Source organism: Corylus avellana, chromosome 8 (assembly GCF_965113065.1).
Source record: "Corylus avellana chromosome 8, dhCorAvel1.hap1.2, whole genome shotgun sequence".
Classification (NCBI taxonomy): domain Eukaryota; kingdom Viridiplantae; phylum Streptophyta; class Magnoliopsida; order Fagales; family Betulaceae; genus Corylus; species Corylus avellana.
Genome location: NC_142497.1, coordinates 4888435 through 4910067, shown reverse-complemented (window position 1 = coordinate 4910067; position 21633 = coordinate 4888435). Strand labels below are relative to the sequence as shown.

The window sequence follows — 21633 nt, the reverse complement described above, 5'->3', positions numbered from 1 at the left end:
AGAAAGACACATTTGGTAGAACGAGGATCAAGTTTATCATAACCAGGACCTAAATTATGAACATAACAAACACACCCAAAAACCCTAAGTGGTAAGGCAAATGGGGGTGAAGAACAGTATAACAGAGAATGAGGAGAAGCGCCATCTAAGACCGAGGAGGGCATTCGATTAATGAGGTAACAAGCAGTAAGAACAGCGTCACTCCAAAAATGTTTGGGGACATGCATATGAAATAAGAGACAACGTGCAACATCCAATAAATGACGATTCTTGCGTTCAGCCACTCCATTTTGTTGTGGAGTGTGAGCACATGATGTTTGATGGATAATGCCTTTATCAGACAAATAAGAGGCAAAAGAACTAGATGTATATTCTTTGGCATTATCAGAACGCAAAATACGAATTTTCTTAGTAAATTGAGTCTTAATCATATTACGAAAAATCCGGAAAACAGAAAATAACTCTGAACGATTTTTCATTAAAAATAGCCAAGTCATACGGGAAAAATCATCCACAAAGGTCACAAAATAATGAAATTTATTGGATGCAATATTCATTGGACCCCATACATCAGAATGAACTAACTCAAAAGGATGTGAAACACGACTAACAACTCTTGACGGAAAAGAAACACGACGGTGCTTACTAAGCTGACAAGCTTCGCAAGACACGGACAACTCGTTTCGAAGACTTGGGACTTGATGCTTCAATGTAGGAAGGGAAGGATGACCAAGACGACAATGCCACTGAAGAGCTGAGGTTGACGACTGTAAAGCACATGAGGAAAATGAAGGTGCAAGATCCAGATAATATAAGCCACCAACTTCATGCCCCATACCAATCATCCTCCTCGTCTTGAGATCCTGAAAAATGCACAAAGAAGGGTAAAAACTGACAGAACAATTAAGAGCTTTGGTAATTTTACTAATGGATAACAAATTAAAAGGAAAACCAGGAACGTGTAGAACAGAAAGCAACTCAATATCTGGACTCAAATGGGTATGGCCAGAGCCGGCTACGGTGGAGAGGGAACCATTAGCTAGGGTGACACTGTGGGGTGTATCAACAGGACGATAATCAGAGAGAGAAGTGGACGAACCAGTCATATGCTCATTGGCGCCAGAATCAATAATCCAAGAGTCGCGAGTGGAGGATAAAAGACAGTGAGATGCAGTACCTGACTGAGCAAGAGTAGCAGTGGAAGAGGTAGAAGCCCGCTTATGGGTTAAGAACTGAGCATACTCATCTTTCGGAATGGAGATCAAATCATTCTCGAAGTGTGAGCTCGAGCTAACAGGTGGTCCAGATGGAGCTGGGAAATCAGCATGAGAAGCAACCTGATTGGCCAACCCAGATGGGGTGCCATGTAAATCCCAACAAAAATCCACAGAATGATTAGTACGACCACAATGAGTGCATTTGCGAGGCCCACGACCTCCAATGCGACCTCCGCCTCGAGAATCACGTCCACCACGAAAACCACGACCACCATGACCACCCCGTCCCCCACGAGAACTACCATAACTTCCACGGGCAGCAATAAAGGCAGCACGCTCACTAGTACGCTCAGAACTTATCTGAGAGCTACGATCAGTAAGATTAGCACGCTGAATCCGAGAAAAGACTTCAGGAAGTGAGGGAAGTGTAGAACCCCCCAAAATCTGCGCACGAACCGACTCAAACTCAGGTTTCAAGCCAAGAAGAAACCGAACCACATCCACATCTTGACGTTGCTGTTCCATTTTCTTCAGGTCCTTAGAGAGCGGTTGGTACAAGTTTCGCTCCTTGCAAATAGCCACAACTTGGTTGTAGTACTCATCCACAGTTTGATCACCTTGTTCAAGTCCAAAATACTGTTTACACACTTCATAAATTCGAGTAATATTCCCAGTTCCAGAGTACATGTGACTAAGATGATCCCAAATGTCCTTGGCACTAGGCAAGTAGATGCATGAAGATCCAATGTGAGACTCAATACTATTCAACATAAGAGAGATAATTTGATTATCTTCTTGTTCCCAAAGGCTAGGAGGATACTCTGTAGGCATACCCGAGGTTAAGTGAATAAACAAACCCTTGCCTTTGAGAAAAACTTCAACAGACCTTGCCCAATAAATATAATTCTTGCCATTGAGCTTCACAAGAGTCATAGGAGCATTAACGAAGGAAGTTTCAAGTTTAGAGGCCATAATCTCAACAACAAAGAAGCCAGACTCCACAGAAATACAAAAAAGATAATAGGAACTGTAACAACCACTTAAAAGGAATGGGAGAAAAAAAATCCAAAACCAGAAACTCGCCGGAGGTTCGCCGGAGACCGTCGAAACTCGTCGGGGACAGGCAGACCACGCCGGAAATCCCACTGGAAGGACCAAAACTAGAAGCTAAGCCAAACAGGGACCTGCGCCGGAGACTTACCGGAGGCTCGCCGGAGACTTACCGTAGGCTCGCCGGAAACTTGCCGGAAACTCGCCGGAAATACACTGAAACACGCCGGTGTCTGACAGACCTCACCGGTGATACCAAAACCCACAGCGACAGACCCAAGCGACTACCACAGAACACGTCGGCAAACCACCACAGACTCAGTCGACGACCACACTTCAACGACAACCCAGTTTCTGCCGATCATCACTGTAACCTGCCGGCAGCCATATACTTCACCAACAACCACAGACTAGACCGTAAATACACCACAAACCACACCGGCGACCATCTATCCCCAATCACTATTCGCGGGCATGAAGCCCACGTCTCACAATTCCACGCTCAGTAGGATAAAACTAGGATTCGGGTAAAAAAAAAATATATTAATAAAGAAGGGAGGAAGAAGCGGGGTGAGAGATGCAGTCAATAGTTATGGCTCTGATACCATGTTAGAGGAATTTAGGGTTTGCATGTAAAGAGAAGAAAGAAGAGGCTGTGTTATTTTCACGTAGCCTTCTCCTCTCATACTTCATATATATATATATATATCTAATGTAACATTGAGTACAAAGACCAAAATACCCCATATAATATATTAACCCTAATATGCTCATCTAACATATTGCTTATAACATGCAGGGTTAATGGACTCTGGAGGATATATTGGAGTTGTTGTAAAGTTCACCTTGCTGCCAACAAGTAGATTCTTTCACTTATATATGATTTGAATCCCCACCTGCTGTGACTCTGTCATTCATGTCATACTGGTAACTCTTATAATTTTAATATATAAGTCAAATTCTTCATCTTCATCATGTTTGCTTGTTTACACAATTTTCCATATCAAATCATAGCGAAGTTTTGAATTACTGCCAGTGTAGGAGAAGGCATATAGGTTTGGGTTATTTGTTTGCTGTTAGCAAGGTGATGTTGAGAACAATCCTTGACACCATAGGATACTTTCACTTGTTTGTCAAAAAGAGCTTTTGTTGGATCCAAACATGTGAAGGGCTGATGCTGGTTTTATTTTCTGTCTTCACAATTCATTACTTACAGAAGAAAAGGGCTTTACATTACCTTATTTACGAGGGGTTTTATTTAATCATAGTTTGGTTTATCCACTTATTAACTCATGGTTATTTTGTCTTTCCTCTTTTTTTATAAACAAGTTCATTCTCTTGTCTTTTCTTGAGGCATTTGAGGATTTCGTTTCTGGAACATCGAAGTTGAAGGAGTCAAGACAAGATGACAAGGATTTAAGATCTCAATCTTTTTTATTGTAATAGTTTCTCTCTATTTTTAGAGAGGAACTGTAGCAAATCAAAAAAAAAAAAAAAAAAGTAGTTTAATTTATAGGTTCTAGCCAAATTTTGGCTAAAAAGGGCATTTGGCTATTCTAATGCTGGTGCTCTTAAGTTTATAATAGTTGGATCTAGGGCCCCTTCCTTGAATTTAAAATTTTGTATTGAGCATTTGTTCTTGTCGGTAAAAAATGGGGCATTTGTGTTGTTGTGAATGTTATTAATCTCAAGTTCTTAAGAATTTTAGATAAGGTTGTATGATATAAAATAAATAGTCCTTCTCATGATAAAAATATATATATATGTATATAATTTATTACAGATACAAAATTAGAGAAGTTAATTTTTATAAGTTTATAAATAAAAATAAATTTATGTAATTAACTCAAATAATAAAATCTTAACAATAATTAAATAACTAAGATTAACATGGATTTAAAGAAACAAAAACATAAACAAAAGAATGATTAAGTTAATTAAGCAACTCATTAACATTTGGAGGCTCTGGTACACGTCGGACAGTTTGGTGGCTACCATCATGAGGGCAAAATATTATGCTAATGGTTCCATCTTGGACGCCAAATTGGATTCCTATCCCGTCTAGTTATTCTATCCACTCTCCCCCCAGACTGTTGCACGCTACTGCGACAGTCAGCGAACTCATAGATCAGGACACAAAAGGTTGGAATATGAGGTTGTTGGAGGCCGTATTTACCCCGGAGGAAGTGGAGGCTATAATGTCGATCCCTTTGAGTAGTACCAACAGAAGTGATGCTGTGATTTGGCGTGGTAGTGCAAATGGGATATTCACTGTGAAGTCAGCATATCATATGGGCAAGGAAAGGGAGCTTCAGATGCAGGCACAGAGTTCTCGGGGAGGTGCATCCAGGGAGCTGTGGACTTTTCTTTGGAAGTTGAGAATTCCAAATGTCGAGAAAAATTTCCTTTGGCGAGCATGCAACGAGATCCTTCCTACCAAGGTTAATTTACGAAAACGTCATATCCTCAATGAAGCCATGCGTCCTATATGTGGGCTATATGAAGAAACTGGCTTCCACATATTATGGGACTATTCGTCAGCCAGAGATGTTTGGGGAGGAAGCCTGAAGAAATTCCAAAAAAGCGCAGCTTGTGGTCCTTCTTTTGGACATGTGGTGGATCAGATGTGTAAGATATGCGACAATGAGGAGTTGGGTCTCTTTGCTGGGATTGCTCGACGGGTTTGGCTTCGACGAAATGAGTTCATGCACGATAATAAATTCCTCCATCCAACTACTCTGGTTCAGTAGGCTATCGTGGCTCAAGCTGAATATATGGAGGCGAACTCATCGACCTAGCCTTCTCGTCGAGAATTGGATGATATAAGATGGACTGTTCTGCCGGAGGGGCATGTGAAACTGAACTGGGACACGGCAATTTGCTGCAAACGGGGGGTGATTGGTATGGGAGTAGTGATTCAGAACCATGGTGGGGTGGTGATAGGGGCACGCAGTAAAGTTATAAATGGCCAGCTGACACCCGTAGCAGCAGAGGCTTGGGCTGGAGGTCAAGCTTTACTTTTTGGGAAAGAACTGGGTCTCAAGTGTATTGCCCTGGAAGGGGATTCCAAGCTTGTCGTCGATGCTGTCAATTCAGAAGCTACCAGCTGGAGTAATATCGAACACTTGGTGGAAGACATCAGAATTTTGCTGAAGGATTTTCCACAATGGACGATCCAAGCCGTGCGACGATCTGCGAATAATGCAGCACATGTGGTCGCCCAGATGGTTATTAGGGAGAATATTATAAGGATTTGGAGGGCTGAGTGTCCTGAATGTATCCATGCGATTGTTATGGGGGAGATACCCTCTCCTATTCTGATTAAGAAATACAAGAACTTTTGATTCAAAAAAAGAAAAAAACAAAAAAAACTCATTAAAAAAAAAAAAAGAAGAAGAAGAAGTAATCAAGTGATTCGTATGTCAAACAAAATTAAACAAATTAACTTTAAACATTTAATACCCGACTCAATTACGGTCCTAAACGCAGACCATCTTTAACTGTTAAACCTCAATAAATAATACAATATTAATCCCAGAAGAAAACATCGTACATGTCAAATTTTAACGTAATCAGGAATATTGGGTTTGGATATTCTAGTGAGAGTAGTGTGTGATAAAAGAATTGGGATATGCTACTTCAATTCATACTTAGATGCCACCGATGTTCACACTACTTTCAACTAAAATATTCCATTAAAATGGAATATTCCATTAAAAGATTCCTCTGAGAAAACGTCTCCAATTTTGATTTACAATTTGTTTTTTTTTTTCTTCTCTCACTGGGACACGCCATATTGACAGCACGTGCAACGCTAAAACATAATATCGTCTCCCGCCTTCTTTATTTCCATTTTCATTTCTCGTCTCTGAAACTTTGAAGGCCAACAAAAATGCCGCTTCCTCAGAGCCTTCTTGATTTTGATACTGATTCTTCTGAGTATTTGTCAAATATTTCTATCACACTAACTTCTGAGGATTAGAAAATTTGAATAGAATTTTGTATTTTTTGTGTCAAACTGTGTACAAAAAATGTATATTTATAGCTAAATAATGCCAGTTAAAATAAAAAATACAATTAAGTAATTAATGAAACTTTTAGCATTACTCTAGATAGTAATAATGCGCGAAAATTGTAGGTCAGTTTAATATTTTAACTTATTGACTGGTTTTAGTTGTTTGCATTTTGCTTTAATGACTGACTACTATTTTCTATGTACACCTGACTTGTTCCAGGCAAGAATGGAGAAACTACAGTCACAGCAGCCTAGAATATCAACAATAAATCAGATTAGACCAATTTGTAATGGGACCCATTCAATTTCGTAACCCACAAGTTAAGTTTTTAAAAATATAAGCTTTGAATTGCTGTAAAAAGCATTAATGATGCAAAGCTAGTGTTTCTTCTTTGATTCTTCCACTATTTTTAATTACTCTGCTTTTTGACTCCAAAAGAGACTTAAAACCGTGTTGAATGGGAAAACCAGAAAACTTGGCGTGTTTTAAGTTGTAACTTTCCACGACATTTCCTTCAACTTTCGTGGACACTAAAGGGAAATCTAGAAAAAAGGAGATGATGAACCCAAAAAGACGCATTGGTTCATATCTGGTATCAATGTCGAAATTAGAGTAGTAGGGGTTGCAGACACGTGTACAAGTTCATTTTGTCGTCAGTTAGATTTAGTTTCTGTAATTTATAAATTGTGCAGAAAGGATTAGAAATTTTGAATAGAATGTTGTGTTTTTGAGTGTCAAACTGTGTACAAAAGAGGTATATTTATATTAAAATAAAAAATACAATTAAGTAATTAATGAACAATATTACAAAAATAAAAGGACAGAAACTTTATACAAACCAGTCTGGAAGAAATATCTTTCAACCCATGTAAAATAGTACAAAGTGTCTATAAACATTTAAAAAGAACATTAAATTTAGTTTAAGTTAGTAAACTGTTATTAATGATGTTAAAAATTTAATGTGCATTTTAAATGTTTATAGACGCTTGACACTATTTTACATGGATTAAAGGATATTTCTTCCAAATCGATTTGTAGAAAATTTCTGTCCAAAATAAAATCAAGGTATACGAGAAAATAAAAATCAGTCAAGCAAATACAAAAAATATAAAAATATATTTTGAATATATTGTAAGATAAATAATCAAGCTAGAAGTAGATTTATGGACTTATATGGGTCTCATATAAATTTAATTGTAAATTTACCAATTCATTATACTGAGATAGATGAAAAAGTAAAAAAATAACTTTTAGGAGAGTTTGACATATTGCCCTGATCATATTAAAAGAGATTTTATGAACCGGGAGAGGACTCCCCCCTTCCCAATCTCCCCCTTCCCTTGTACCCGTTTTTCCTTTATTTTCTTTGTATTTTTTAGGAGCTGGTCGGAAGTGATAATATGCCTAAATTATTTTTTGTGAATGCAGACATATTGTTGAACCCTTAATCTTTGTGTTTCTGTCTCTTTTATATTTTTTATTATCATTCCGCATTAATATTTTCGCATTATAAATTGTATTAGAAACACGAGAGACGTCTGCAAAATAAGAAATTAAAAGTTCGAAAAAAAAAAAAAAAAGACGTGCAAAACACTGAGACGTACGTGTGCATAATTGGGTTGAACAGGAAGACTAACTTCAAAGAGTAGACTGACTAATTAGGCAACTTGAAGAAAAAGCAGCTTTGCTTCAAGAAAAATCACTTCTTAATTTCCATACATTCATAAAACTGAAAGTTTGAAAAGACATTAAACCACATTTAATTTAATTCCTTCTTTTATAATTTATGCATTAAAAAACGAAAAAGAAAAAGAAATCGACCTTTAAAGCTAATGCCACCTGAAGCAAAAGCAGCCCCACCAAAGAAAAGAAGCGACAATGCCGACGCTATTACTTCTATTGCAAGTTTTCTCGTGTTGACTGCTTTTTTACAACGACTTGCATATAAAAATCAATAACCAGAGCCTCTGCTTTTTTACACTGCTTTTTGACTCGAAAAGAGACTTAAAAACATGTTGAGTGGGAAAGACAGAAAACATGGCGTGTTGTGAGGTGTAACTTTCCTCTTTCCATGAAATTTCCTTCATCTTTCGTGGACATTAGAGGGAAATCTAGAAAAAAGGAGATGATGAATGTCCAAATTAGAGTAGTAGGGCTCTTGTAGACACATGTACAAGTTCATTTTGTCGTCAGTTAGATTTAGTTTCTGTAATTTATAAATTGTGCAGAAAGGATTAGAAATTTTGACTAGAATTTTGTATTTTTGTGTGTCAAACTGTGTACAAAAAAGTTATATTTATAGTTAAAATAGAAAATACAATTAAGTAATTAATGAATAATATTACATAATAAAATCAACGTATACAAGAAAATATAAATCAGTCAAGCAAATACTAAAAATATATAAATATATTTGGAATATATTCTAATACGGGTAATCAAGCTGAAAGTGAATTTGTGAACTCATACGAGTCTCATATAAATTTAATTGTAAATCTACTAATTCATTATACAGAGATAGAGATAGATAAAAAAATTAGATGAAAAAGTAAAAAATAACTTTTAGGAGAGTTTGACAGATTGCCCCTATATTAAAAGAGATTTTGAATCCACACATGCCCCTCATTTAAAATAAATATTTCATGTGTTAAGTCTCACATATTAGAAGAGAGTTTGAGTCCACACATGAGGGACGAAAGAGTGTTAAAGTAATTATTAAATGATTAAATTTACGTATTCCTATTAGTTAATTAAACTTTTAGAATAAATAGTAATTTAACGGGCATCATCATCGTAAAAACTCAAATTTTGTAGATAAAGTACCACAAAAAGAAGCTTTATAAAAAAATGGTTTAAATATATGATGGAGTTAAAATTAACATAATAAAGAAATTTATAACAATAAATGTAAACAGTACTCATAACAACTCAAGAATCACATAAAAACCAAGACATTGTCAAATTATAACATCTTACTACTAATAAACAATATTTGGGGGAGTCCAAATCCATAAATTTTGGATTAAAATCTTATTGTCATTTCTCATTAACCATCCCACATCAAATCAAAAATCAATCTTCATAAATATTTGCTTTTGAGGAGAACCATGAGTCCATGACTATCAATATATCTAATCTTTGTAGTTTACCAAAGAGAAGTCTTCATAGTACCTTAATTATCGCATGATATTGGCAGAGTGGACAGAGTGACAGCTTGACTTCAACAACCAAGAGTTGTATTTGAGTGTGAAACACCACATAAATGACTTATGATCTCTTTCATCCCTCCAACACTTGATTTGGATTGGAGGCACCATATCTGATCATCATTCATGCGTAACAAATCTCAAAGTATCGGACAGTGAGGACAAAGAGTAACAGCATCTTATAATTAGACTTGTTATAATTACTTGTGGTCTTAAGACCCCTCGACACACGCAGTGGACTCTACCTGATTGGTACATAATAATTCTATAAGTTATTCTTGTATTTCTTTGTCACTTTAAAATGACTGATCACAAGCTCAATAATGATTTTATAAGTCACATCATTCGATCTTAAAGTAACACAAGAAAAATTTCTAACATTACTCGAGTGGTGAACTACACTTCAAGTCACTAGCAATTCAGGTTTTTTGTTATTTTATAAAAATACCACATTTTCAAGCCAAGGGAACGTGGAGTCTCACATCTTTCGCATTCCAAGCAAAAAGGATTCCCTCCACGTAAGTGCAAATTTTTTAGAATTCCCAGCAATTTTAAAATATTACCTTCATTCAAACTTCCCTTTATAGTGATTTATTTGTTTATTGAATTTTGATTCAACGATGATTTTATAGTGATTTATTTATTTTTTTGGATTTTGATTCAACAATAATTTTAAAATTCATATTAGTTTTAGAATAATACAATAGAAATATTGAAAAAACACTTCTAAAAACATGTTTACAGAAAGAGTCTATTTATGGTTGTAGTTAGAAGGAAAAAAAATGCAAAATCAATCTCTATGGTTTAGCTGATTTGTAATTAGCTCTCTGTGATATCAAACTACGCTCAAAAGTCCTTGAAGTATGCCAAAAAAAAAAAAAATTTAATCCCTACAACCAAATTTCAATTACTAACTTAGCAGATTATGATAGCGTGAAACGTTAAAGCCAATAAAATTATAATATTTGTCATATTTAAATCAGTGTCACACTAAATCACTAATATAATCTGTTTATTAGTGGATGAAATTATTTTTTTGGTGTATTTTAGGGACCTTTGAGTTCGTTTTTATACCACATAGAGCTAAATGTAAATCAGGTAAATTATAAAGACTAATTTTACATTTTTCGCCAGTTAAAATAGCAAATAAAATTAAGGAATTAATGAAGAATATTACATAATAAAACCAACCTATACAAGAAAATATAAATCAGTAGACAAATAGGGAATCACTCCTAATTTCCATGAAACTTGGTCTTCACGTAGGCCACCCGACAATTTTTCTAATTTCGATCCCAACAATTCAGACATATTACCCCGAATCCAACTTAATTTCCACGACATTTCCTTCTACTTTGGTGGACAAGAGAGGTAAATCCGTGGACCGATGTTAGGAAATTGAGAGAAAATGTAATGGGGGGATTTCCTTCCCATTCGTTTGTTTGTATGTTGCACGGTGAGGATAGTTTTACAAGAATGTTAGGTAGGCATATAACAACTGAAAGCAGGCAATAATACTTTTACAAGAATGTTATGTTAATTTTGTATGTCCTATAAAAAATTATCAATCCCACCTGTTACCAGAAAAGTTGACACAAGCATGGCGTGTTGTAAGTTGTGGCCTCTTTGTGCTCTTTTTTGTTTTTGTGGGTCTGATATGATTGTGTACATCCTGTGGTTGGTGCGTTGGTCATTAATTTGGAATTTTGATTCTTCTATCTGCATTGCTTGGATACCCTTTTACCCTTTGCTTCCTCTTACCTTATCAATATACTGCTTTTAAAAACTCATGCTTTAGGACATACTGGTCAATTGCTTTAATATATTATAGGGGCAAACAAATCAGTAATAATGCTTTTTCTTTGTTTTTTTTTTTCCTTGGGGGGAGGGGTTTAAAATGGTCGTGGGTCTCGATAAACCAGATTAAACTTACTTTCCCAAACACTAAAAAGATCTGATGCAGTTCAATCTCATATCAGAATAGATCAAGAATCGAGATGGTCAAAGTTTGGCAGTGTTAGAAAGGCAATGCCAAAAGCAAAAGTCGGAAGCTCAATTTATTTATTTTTTTATTATTTTCTATTCAAATGGGGGGGGGAAGTCAGAGGATATACCTTAAGCATACAGCCTATACAGGAAGTAGACAAAAGGTTTATCTCAGTAATTAATTCAAAGTTCATATTTTCCTTGAAATCTAGAAAAAAAAATAATAATAAAAAAGGAGAAAACTGGTTGCACCCAAAAAGAAGCATTCGTTCATATCTCATTATCTTGCATCAATATAGAATTAGCGTAGTAGGGCTTGTAGACAAATGTACAAGTTAATTTTGTGTAGTAGGGCTTGTAGACACATGTGCAAGTTAATTTTGTTTACCAAAATGTAGTCGTCAGTTAGATTTAGTTTCTGTAATTTAGAAATTGTGCAGAAAGGATTAGAAAATTTGAATAGAATTTTGTGTTTTTGTGTGTCAAACTGTATACAAAAAAGGTATATATATATGGTTTCGGTAGGCCGGAGAGACCAATTATGGCTATCTTACCTGGGTGTGACCATAGTAGCACCTACTCACTAGGAGCCGCATAGGAGGGGCCTAAACGGTGGAAACTGCAAGCGCTCCCTCAAATCCGACTGAACCATAGTTTGACTCAGCCCCACCAAGGCATCAACGAGAATCCAAGGGGTTTAATACTAATTAGGCTTATGTGAGGATTCTTCATTGCGGAGATTCAAACCTACGCCTTAATATATGCCCTGACCACTTAGAAACTTCATTGGGCCATTCAACCACCACCCTTGATATTTATAGTTAAATAATGCCAATTAAAATAGAAAATACAATTAGGTAATTAATGGACAATATTACATAATAAAATTCAACCTATACAAAAAAATATAAATCAGTCAAGCAAATACAAAAAGAATGTTAAAATATATTTTGTATATATTCTAAGACGGCAGATAATCAAGCTGGAAGTGGAGAGTCAATTGACTATGTATATACTCTATAGTATCTAAAATAAAATGCTAGAGTAGGCCACCCGACAATTTTTCCAATTTTGATCCCAACAATTCTTCCAAATTACACCGAATCCAACTTTCCACTTTCCACGACATTTCATTCTACTTTTGTTGACCAGAGAAGTTTATGCCTCTTTTGTTTCTTCAGTCTTAATTCATATATAGTCGGTTGAAGTTCTTCCTTGGATGGAAGTCTTGACTTTGTCTCCGCACTATTATACTTAATACTCTGCCAAACACAATACATTGCTGATGCTTTTCATGGACTTCCTGGGGTCGTTAATACGTAAATCACTAATATTATTGTCTTAATTAATCAAGAGTACGTAGATTCAAGATTGTAACCAAATGCAGTTTCTGCCAGTTGGTCCTTTTGCTCTAGCTATGTAAAGCGACAACGACTACACTAAAATAAAATCCTTTCGTTACAAATCCTTTCCTCAGTGTCAATGGCGATTAAGAGATTTTCTGTCTTGTATTACTTCTCTATCTTCCCTTGTTTCATGAATGGCGAGCAAATTTTAGACATTAAAGTACCGAGTTAACATAGTCTCTCTGTCAGTGTATTTAAAAAGTTATGTACTCCTCACATGTTTTAAGGGATAGATGTTAACTTTTAAATTAGGTTTGAGAAAATTCTTCTAAACTATAAAGAAACAACCATGGAAATAAAGTATGTTATTAAATTCAGGTCAAAAAATTGTCTTTTAATTTGCTCTTATTTTTTTAGGAGGAGTGTTACAAATTATTCTCTCAATCTCTTTTCACAAATCCAATAAATTTACCATTGAATTTGTAAACTCGTATCGGTTCCACATAAATACAATAGTAAATTTACAAGTGAGATAGATAAAAAATGGGAAAATTACAGTTTATCCCCTCAAAGTTGACAGTGTTTTTCAATTCGAACACCAAAGTTTCAATTTTTGAAATCCATCCCCCTAAAGTTTCAATTTTTTGCAATTTGACCAATTTTATCCAAAACTTCCCATATTGCCCCTAATTTTTATTTTTTTATTTTTTATAAAAAAAATTTAAAAAAAATTCAGAGTGGCCGTAGCCACCCCTTTGGTTATCTGGTCATTTTTGCACCCCCCAAATTTGTTTTCGTTTTCATAAAAAATAAATTTTTTTTTTTTAAAAAAAAAAAAACAATCAGGGGCAATATGAGAATTTTTGGATGATATTAGTCGAATTGAAAAAAAAATTGAAACTTTGTGGGGGTGGATTGCAAAAATTAAAACTTTGATGTTCGAATTAAAAAACACTGTCAACTTTGAGAGGATAAACTGTAATTTTTTCATAAAAAAATTGGATGAAATAGTGAAAAGTTACTTTAAATAGTAAGGAATTGGGTTTTTTAGTACTCTAATTTAACAATTCATAACAAATACTAACAAAAAAATAAATAAATATAATTATCTCTCCTTTCACGTACGACAAGACTCGAAAAGAGACTTAACACCGTGTTGAATGGGAAAGCAAGAAAACATGGCGTGTTGTGGGCTCTTTTGTGGGTCTGATATATAATTGTGTAGAATTTGCATCCATTTCCTGTAGTTGGTGCGTGGGTCATTAATTTGGAATTTTGATTCTTCCATCTGCATGGCTCTGATATACCCTTTTGCCCTTTGCTTGCCCTTATCAATAGTGCTTTTAAAAACTCATGCTTTAGACATACTGGTCAATTGCTTCAAGACACTTGACCTTATATTACAGGGGCAACAAATCAGTAATAATGTTTTTCTTATATTCTTTTTTGATATGTAGTAATTAATGAAATTTGATTATAAAAGAGGAGATACCTTAAGCATACAGGATGTAGACAATAGGTTTAGAGTAATGTTTGGACCATCTTTTTATCCTCCTAAAGTTGACGTGACTTTTAAAATTACTATTAGATCAAAATTCACGTATGATTTATCTAAAATTTAATACTAATTTTAAAAGCGAAAGGAATAGATCAAAATTTGAATAGAATTTTATATTTTTGTGTGTCAATCTATGTACAAAAAATGTATATTTATAGTTGAATAATGCCTGTTAAAATAGAAAATACAATTAAGTAATTAATGAATAATATTAGGTACATAATAAAATCAGAAAATATAAATTAGTTGAGCAAATACAAAAAATATATTTTGAAAATATTGTAAGACAGGTAATCAAGGTAGAAGTGGAGATCAAGCTAGAATTGGGTTACTGGAATTTAACAAATTCATAACAAATACTAATAAAAAAAATACATATGATTCTCTCTCATCTAATAAAAACATGACGTGGCACAATACAATTAAAAATGAGATAAATTCAACTTTTGAAAAACTCAATCATATTGTGACACATCATATTGTAAATTGTTTTTTTAAAACTTTATTGGTAAGCCTAACATTTTTCAATAAAAAACCTCACCCGTTGGCAATGATGAACATCTCTGCAAAGAAAAGAAGCAGACCAACTACACAAAAGCAATCTCATGTCCTAGATCTAGTCTGCACAAAGTATATTTGTTCCTTAAATGTAATTGTACATGGGTTAGGAGAGACTTAAAGCATATTTTCAGAGTTTTATGCTCTGTGTTGTAAGAGCTTTATGCTCGTAAAATTTCATTTTCATTCCATATTTAAAAAAATAAAATAAAAATAATAATAAAAAAAAAAAGCAACACAAAAGCAATGTGAAGACAACTTTCTTTTATTGCTTAATTTAATTGTAACCTCCAACTTACCTCATGTTGACCGCTTTTTCACAACCCCGAAAGCTGGGGAATTGCTTGAAGCTAAGGGACATTGCAACTTCCAAGTAATTTTCCCTTCGATCACATAAAACAATTTGTTATCCTACTTTAAAAAAAATATTTATATTAATAATAATAATTTTTTGCCTTTCTATGTCGCTTTGTGCGAGGCTTGGATCCTTTGCGGATCCATTGTCTACTATTTGTTTCTATTACCATTTCTATATTAACTTTTTCGTTTAGGTTTTGTTATTGGAAAGTCACCCAATTTTATTTGTAATTGTCCGTGTAACTCAGGTCTCATTGTTAAATAAAAAATAAAAAAATAATAAAAAAAAAGTTTATCTAAGTAATTACACAAGATCTACTAATAGCCTAACATGAGACTGACTTTCTTCTAAGAGTATCTACAAAAGAATATGCAAATTCTTTATAATAGTTAGATTTGACTATGATTAACCTTTTTTCCTTTCTAGCAAAATAACTATTTTGCAGTTTTTCCTTCTAATATGAATAGTAAATAGGCTGATTAACCTATTCACTATTCACACTATAAACTTTATTTATTATTATTTTTCTCTTCCTTTCTTCCTTTTACTCTCTCCTCCTCTTTCTTTCACTTGTTCACGCACAAAATAATATTTAAAGAAAATAGATAGTAGAATAGAGAATTTATTGGAGTATGCATGAAAAAATAAGTAGTTAGAGTAAAAAATTATACCTTTTTAGTAGCTATTTTGCATATTTCTGCTGAAAATGCTCCAAAAATAGAAGGAAAGTAGAAAAAAATGTCGTAACGGCAGAAGACTTGAAGTTAATGTCCTAACATCTACTATGAGCCTAACTTGAGACTGAAGATCATCACAATCACATAAAACAATATTGTGTCATCCTACTTTAATTTTTTTGTTTTTTTTAAAAAAGTATTAATATTAATTATGTGTAGTATATAACTAAAATATAAGCAAAGCATGGTAGGTAGCCAAGTTAGGTAAAGTGCGAACTTCGAATTTCCATGAAACTTCACGTACGCCAAATTACCTTCATTGGTGGACCCCCAATCCAACTTTCAACGACATTTCCTTCTACTTTCGTGGAAGTTTCCTCATGTTGACCGCTTTTTCACAACGCGGAATTAAAGCCTTGCATATATATAACAATACCCAGAGGGCAGAGCCTTCTTGTTAAGATAAACTGATGAAGCCTAATTCTTGAAATCTGCAAACTACGTACTAATATTCCATTATTAAACAATCTTCTAAGTCTCCGATCGATGGCGTCCACGAGCACTCAGATAGTCTCTTCGTCTTCTTCTTCTTCAACACCTCCTCGGAGATACGATGTTTTTCTCAGTTTCTACGGTAAAGACACTCGCAAGAGTTTTACCGACCATTTATATACGGCTTTGATTCAAAAAGGCATTATCGTGTTTAGAGACGATGAAAAGCTTGAGCGAGGAAAAACGATTTCTAAGGAGCTCATAAAAGCAATACAAGAATCCATGTATGCGATTGTTGTTATCTCTCCAAACTACGCTTCCTCTAGATGGTGCCTCATTGAACTTACCAAGATCGTCGAATGCATGAAATACTCGGGGCTGGAAGTTTTGCCTATTTTCTACCACGTGGATCCTTCCCATGTACGAAAACAGAAGGGGACTTTTGCAAAAGCTTTTGGTAGGCATAAAAAAGAAAAAGATCCCAAGATTGACATCAATGAGATGCAAATGTGGAGAGCTGCTTTGAGAGAAGTGGGCAATATCTCCGGATGGCATGCACATGATAGGTAACATTAAATAATTAGTCTTTTCTAATTCTTTCTGTTTGTATTTTTGTAGTGATAGAAGCATCTTTATTTCCCTTTTTTGTTGCATTTTCTTTTTCTTTTGGGTCTAGCTAAATCATATATTATTGGCATCATCATATCATCATAAAAACTCACAGATTTTGTAGAAAAAGTACCACAAGCAATCAAGACCTAAAGAATAAAAAATAAAAATAATTTAGATATATGATGATGTCGCTAAAACAAATTATCATAATAAAGAAATTTAGAATAAAAAATTTAAACAATACTCATAACAAATCAAGAATCACTTCAAAATTGTGACATGATCAAATTACATCTTACTAATAAACAATATTTGGGGGAGTTGAAAACCATAAATTTTGGATTAAAATGCTATTGCCATTTCCAATTAACCATACATACAACCATGATGATCATTTACACCAATCCTTACGATTTGTTTACAATGAATAGTCTTTTTATCCTCTATATATCATTGTCTCACAAATTTACAGTTGGTGCAGAATTGCTTTGATTAAAAAAAGCAGATTATATCTAGTAAATGTATTTAATTGGTCTATTTGTGATATCTTTTTCTTATTGTGAAGATAAAAGAAAAGAAAGACTTCGAAAAAGGGAATACAAGAAGCATACAAATAATTTAAGGGGAGACTTCATTTAACCTCCTAAACTTTCAATGCATTTGCAATCATTTCTCTAAATTTTGAAAATTCTCAATTTAGTATATGTGAAATTCTCTAAATTTAGGGTTAAATTAGACGGAATATATGTGAAATGTCCCTTATAATCCTGTATTTAATATTTCTTAAAAAAAAAAATAGAACCCACAGCTTGGCCATTGGTTAGCCTAGCTGGCATCAACTTATTTTTTTTTATTTTACTATAAAAATGTGTATTTTGGGTATTTTGGCATTCTTCATTAGGAATTAACAAAAAAACCCAATGGAAATGTGACATTGTAAACTTTTTATAGTCAAGTGAAAAAAAAAAACACGATTCTTTATTAGACCGTCCAAGCAAATTAAATCTTAATTATGGTGATACATTATAAATTAAGAATTCTCATTTATTTGTTAAATGAAGCTAACCATTGTACATGATTAAACATATGTCTCTCGATCTATGGTTATACTGATGTCCTATCTTTTCTACAGTACTCACGAATCAAAAGTTGTTGAAGAAATTAGTAGAACGATATTTAGAGGATTGGTTAACTTCTCAAATGTTTCCAAGGGTCTTGTTGGAATAGAATCCCATGCGGAGGAAATTATGAGCAAACTTTGTATAGGGTTGGATGATGTTCTCTTTTTGGGGATTCATGGGATGGGTGGAATTGGGAAGACAACCCTGTCAAAATTCATTTATGAAAGGGTGTCTCATCAATTTGAAGCTAGTTGCTATATTGCTAATGTTAGAGAAGAAACCATAACTCATGGTTTACTTTATTTACAAAAACAACTTATTTTTGAGATCCTCATGGAAAGAGAAATAAATATATGGAATGACTATGGGGCAAGCAGAGTGATAATGAGCAGACTACAAAGTAAAAAGGTTTTTATTGTTCTTGACAATGTGGATGGAGAAGAACAACTAAACGCATTAGTAGGGAGCCATGATTGGTTTGGTCGAGGAAGTAGGATCCTTATAACAAGTAGAGATCATCATTTGCTAAATAGAGTTGTGAATGACACCTATAAGGTAAAGAAGATGAATAATAATGAAGCTTTACAGCTCTTTAGTAGGAAAGCCTTCAAGAAATCCCATCCCGAAGAAAATTATGTGGAATTGTCTAAGGAAGTTGTGAATTACGCTCAAGGCCTTCCTTTAGCTCTTGAAGTTTTTGGTTCCTTCTTATTTGGCAGAAACATTGATGAATGGGAAAGTGCGAGGGATTTCCTAAAAGAAAATCCTAACGCAAAAATTTTGGATAAACTTAAAATAAGTTTTGATGGATTGGAGCCTCTGGAGAAACAGATGTTTTTAGATATTGCATTCTTCTTCAATGGAGCACATATGGGTAGCATCATACACAAACTAAAAGGTTTGGGTTACCATCCGAACATCAATATCAAAGTTCTTGTGGACAAATCTCTTATAACCATCTCAAAGTTCGAAACATTGAAGATGCATGATTTGTTACAAAAAATGGGTCAAAAAATAGTTCATGATGAGTCTGCGGAGCCTGGCAAACGTAGTAGATTATATCATGATAAGGATGTCATTGACGTATTGAAAAATGATACTGTAAGTGGATTAGACATAAACATAGAGAAGTACATTTTTTATAGTAATTCTCCCAAGTATTAATTTCCAAATATTTCCATCATACTAATTTCATTTTTGTTTGTTATTAGGGAACTGATGCGGTTAAAGGTATCGTCCTAAACTTACCTTTAAAGAAACCGGAGCAACTAAAGTTTGAAGCCTTCTCAAAGATGAAAAAATTGAAAATGCTTCAGATTCGCTGTCGTTACTTCTATGCATATCATGATAATTTATACACTAATCTGGAATGGCATGGAGATACTTCGAATTTCATGCTAAGCAATGAGTTATGCGTTATGGAATGGTGGCAATATCCTTTAGAATCCTTGCCGACCAATTTCCAATCAGACAATCTTGTTGAGCTCATAATGCATGAGAGCTGCATCAAGCAACTATGGGTTGGAGGGAATGTAAGATTTTGGCTTATGCAAATTTAATTTATTCTTATTCTTCTTAGTCCTTTTACTCTTCTTCATTTTATCTAACTATTCATTGGTCGTCTATAACAGAGTTTTGACAAATTGAAACACATTGACCTAAGTCATTCTCAAAACTTGATGGAGACACCAGATTTGAGCGGAGTCCCAAATCTTGAGAAATTAAATCTTGAAGGTTGTACAAGTTTGTCCAAGGTCCACCTATCCATTGGATTTCTAAGACGGCTTACATGGTTGAATCTAAAAGGTTGCAAACATCTTAAGAGACTTCCAGACGAGATGATCAGCTTGGAATCTCTTGAACATCTTTATCTTTCTGGCTGTTCAAGACTCAACAAAATTCCAGATAATGTGGGTAATATGACATCTTTGCAATATCTTTATTTGAAGGAGACTGCCATAAAAAAGTTACCACTATCATTAAAGAGGTTGTCGTCTCTTGTAAATCTCGATATATCTGATTGCTCAAGACTAGAGAAAATCCCAAAGAACCTGTTGAGTGGTATGAAATGTCTAGAGCGCCTTTATGTAGGTGGAAGTGCTACAAGGAAATTTCCAATAGGTAGTGGACCAGATCCCATGATAAGTCTTTTGTTCCCAAATTCATTCTCGTGTTTATGCTATTTAAGACAACTAGATTTGAGTTATCGCAATCTATCAGATGGAGCGATCCCCAATGATCTTAGTTGCTTATCCTCACTTAATTATTTAAATTTGTCTGGGAACAAATTTACGAGGATAATAGATGGCGCCTGGCAACTTTCCAATCTTGAAGTGCTAGATTTGAGTTATTGCAACCTATTGGACGGAGCGATCACCAATGATCTTAGTTGCTTATACTTACTTCGTAATTTAAATTTGAGTGGGAACAAATTTACAAGAATACCAGATAGGCTGTCTCAACTTTTAAATCTTCATACCCTTTCCTTGGATGACTGTAGTTGTCTTCAAGTATTGCCGAAGCTTCCACTGGGATTGAAATGGTTGAGCGTAAAAAATTGTCCATTGCTGGAGTTGTTTTATAATAAGCAAATGGAGATATGGAGGAGTTCAAATGAAAAATTAAGGAGCATTGATTATTCTGTCGTAGAAGCTTATTTTGATTATGATGGAAATCCCTTCAAGATCCTCCGTCTGCATCCACGAAGTCTTGTATGGAGTAAAGAAAGTGTGAGTCTCTTTTTTAACACACTAAATTAATTAAGTTATAATATTGTTTTGTAATAGCTTTAACATCTTTTTCTCTTTGGTTTTTATTTTACAGTACGAAGATTTTTCTGCTATAGCATGCGGCCCTGCGTTGGTGGGATCAGGAATCCCAGAGTGGTTCAACGATAAAAGCACTAATTCGTTTGGAACAATTCAATTGCATTCAGATTTTGGCTCAGATAAGTACCGGACGTGGAAGGGGTATGCTGTTTTTATTGTTTATGAATTTCATGAGCCTCACACTACTCATCCAAGAAAGAGAAGAAAACTCAAGGTCGATGAGCGGAAGGGGAATTCGAATTCTACAACAATATTTGATGGCAGTAATAGTAATTTTCCCAACTTTGTTTGTCAATTTCAATATCAAGTCAATGGTTTTGATGTTACAAAACCGTTAGTCTTTTGTGCCCCTGGAGTCCCTTCTGTTGGGCCAAACGGATTTTGGGTGTATATAACAGCTGAGTGGTTTAATGAATATTGGTGGTTTGAGCGTACAATTGGGGGGTGCATTGAGGCTTCAATTACAACAGGCAGACTGAATGTTGAGGTAAAGGAGTGTGGGGCGCGTTTAGTACGTGATGAGCATGATGCTTCTGCGTTGTACCAAGTTCTCAACACCATTTCTCCACGTGCTTTGGGTTTCGAAAGTTATGAGAATCTTTTCTCTC

At 34.5% G+C, this 21633-nt stretch overlaps 1 protein-coding gene and 1 pseudogene across 1 annotated transcript; both read left to right on the top strand.

Annotated features, from left to right (window-relative positions):
* The first annotated feature begins 16518 nt into the window (after positions 1 to 16518).
* LOC132162774 (disease resistance protein RPV1 pseudogene) lies at positions 16519 to 17034 on the top strand (annotated as a pseudogene).
* Positions 17035 to 18308: 1274 nt separating this feature from the next.
* Positions 18309 to 21363, top strand: LOC132162777 (TMV resistance protein N-like). Its single transcript, XM_088519106.1, has 4 exons — positions 18309 to 19298; positions 19409 to 19729; positions 19829 to 20926; positions 21043 to 21363. The coding sequence occupies exons 1-4, from the start codon at positions 18324 to 18326 to the stop codon at positions 21361 to 21363; spliced, it is 2715 nt and encodes a 904-aa protein (XP_088375232.1). The 5' UTR covers positions 18309 to 18323.
* The last annotated feature ends 270 nt before the right edge of the window (positions 21364 to 21633 follow it).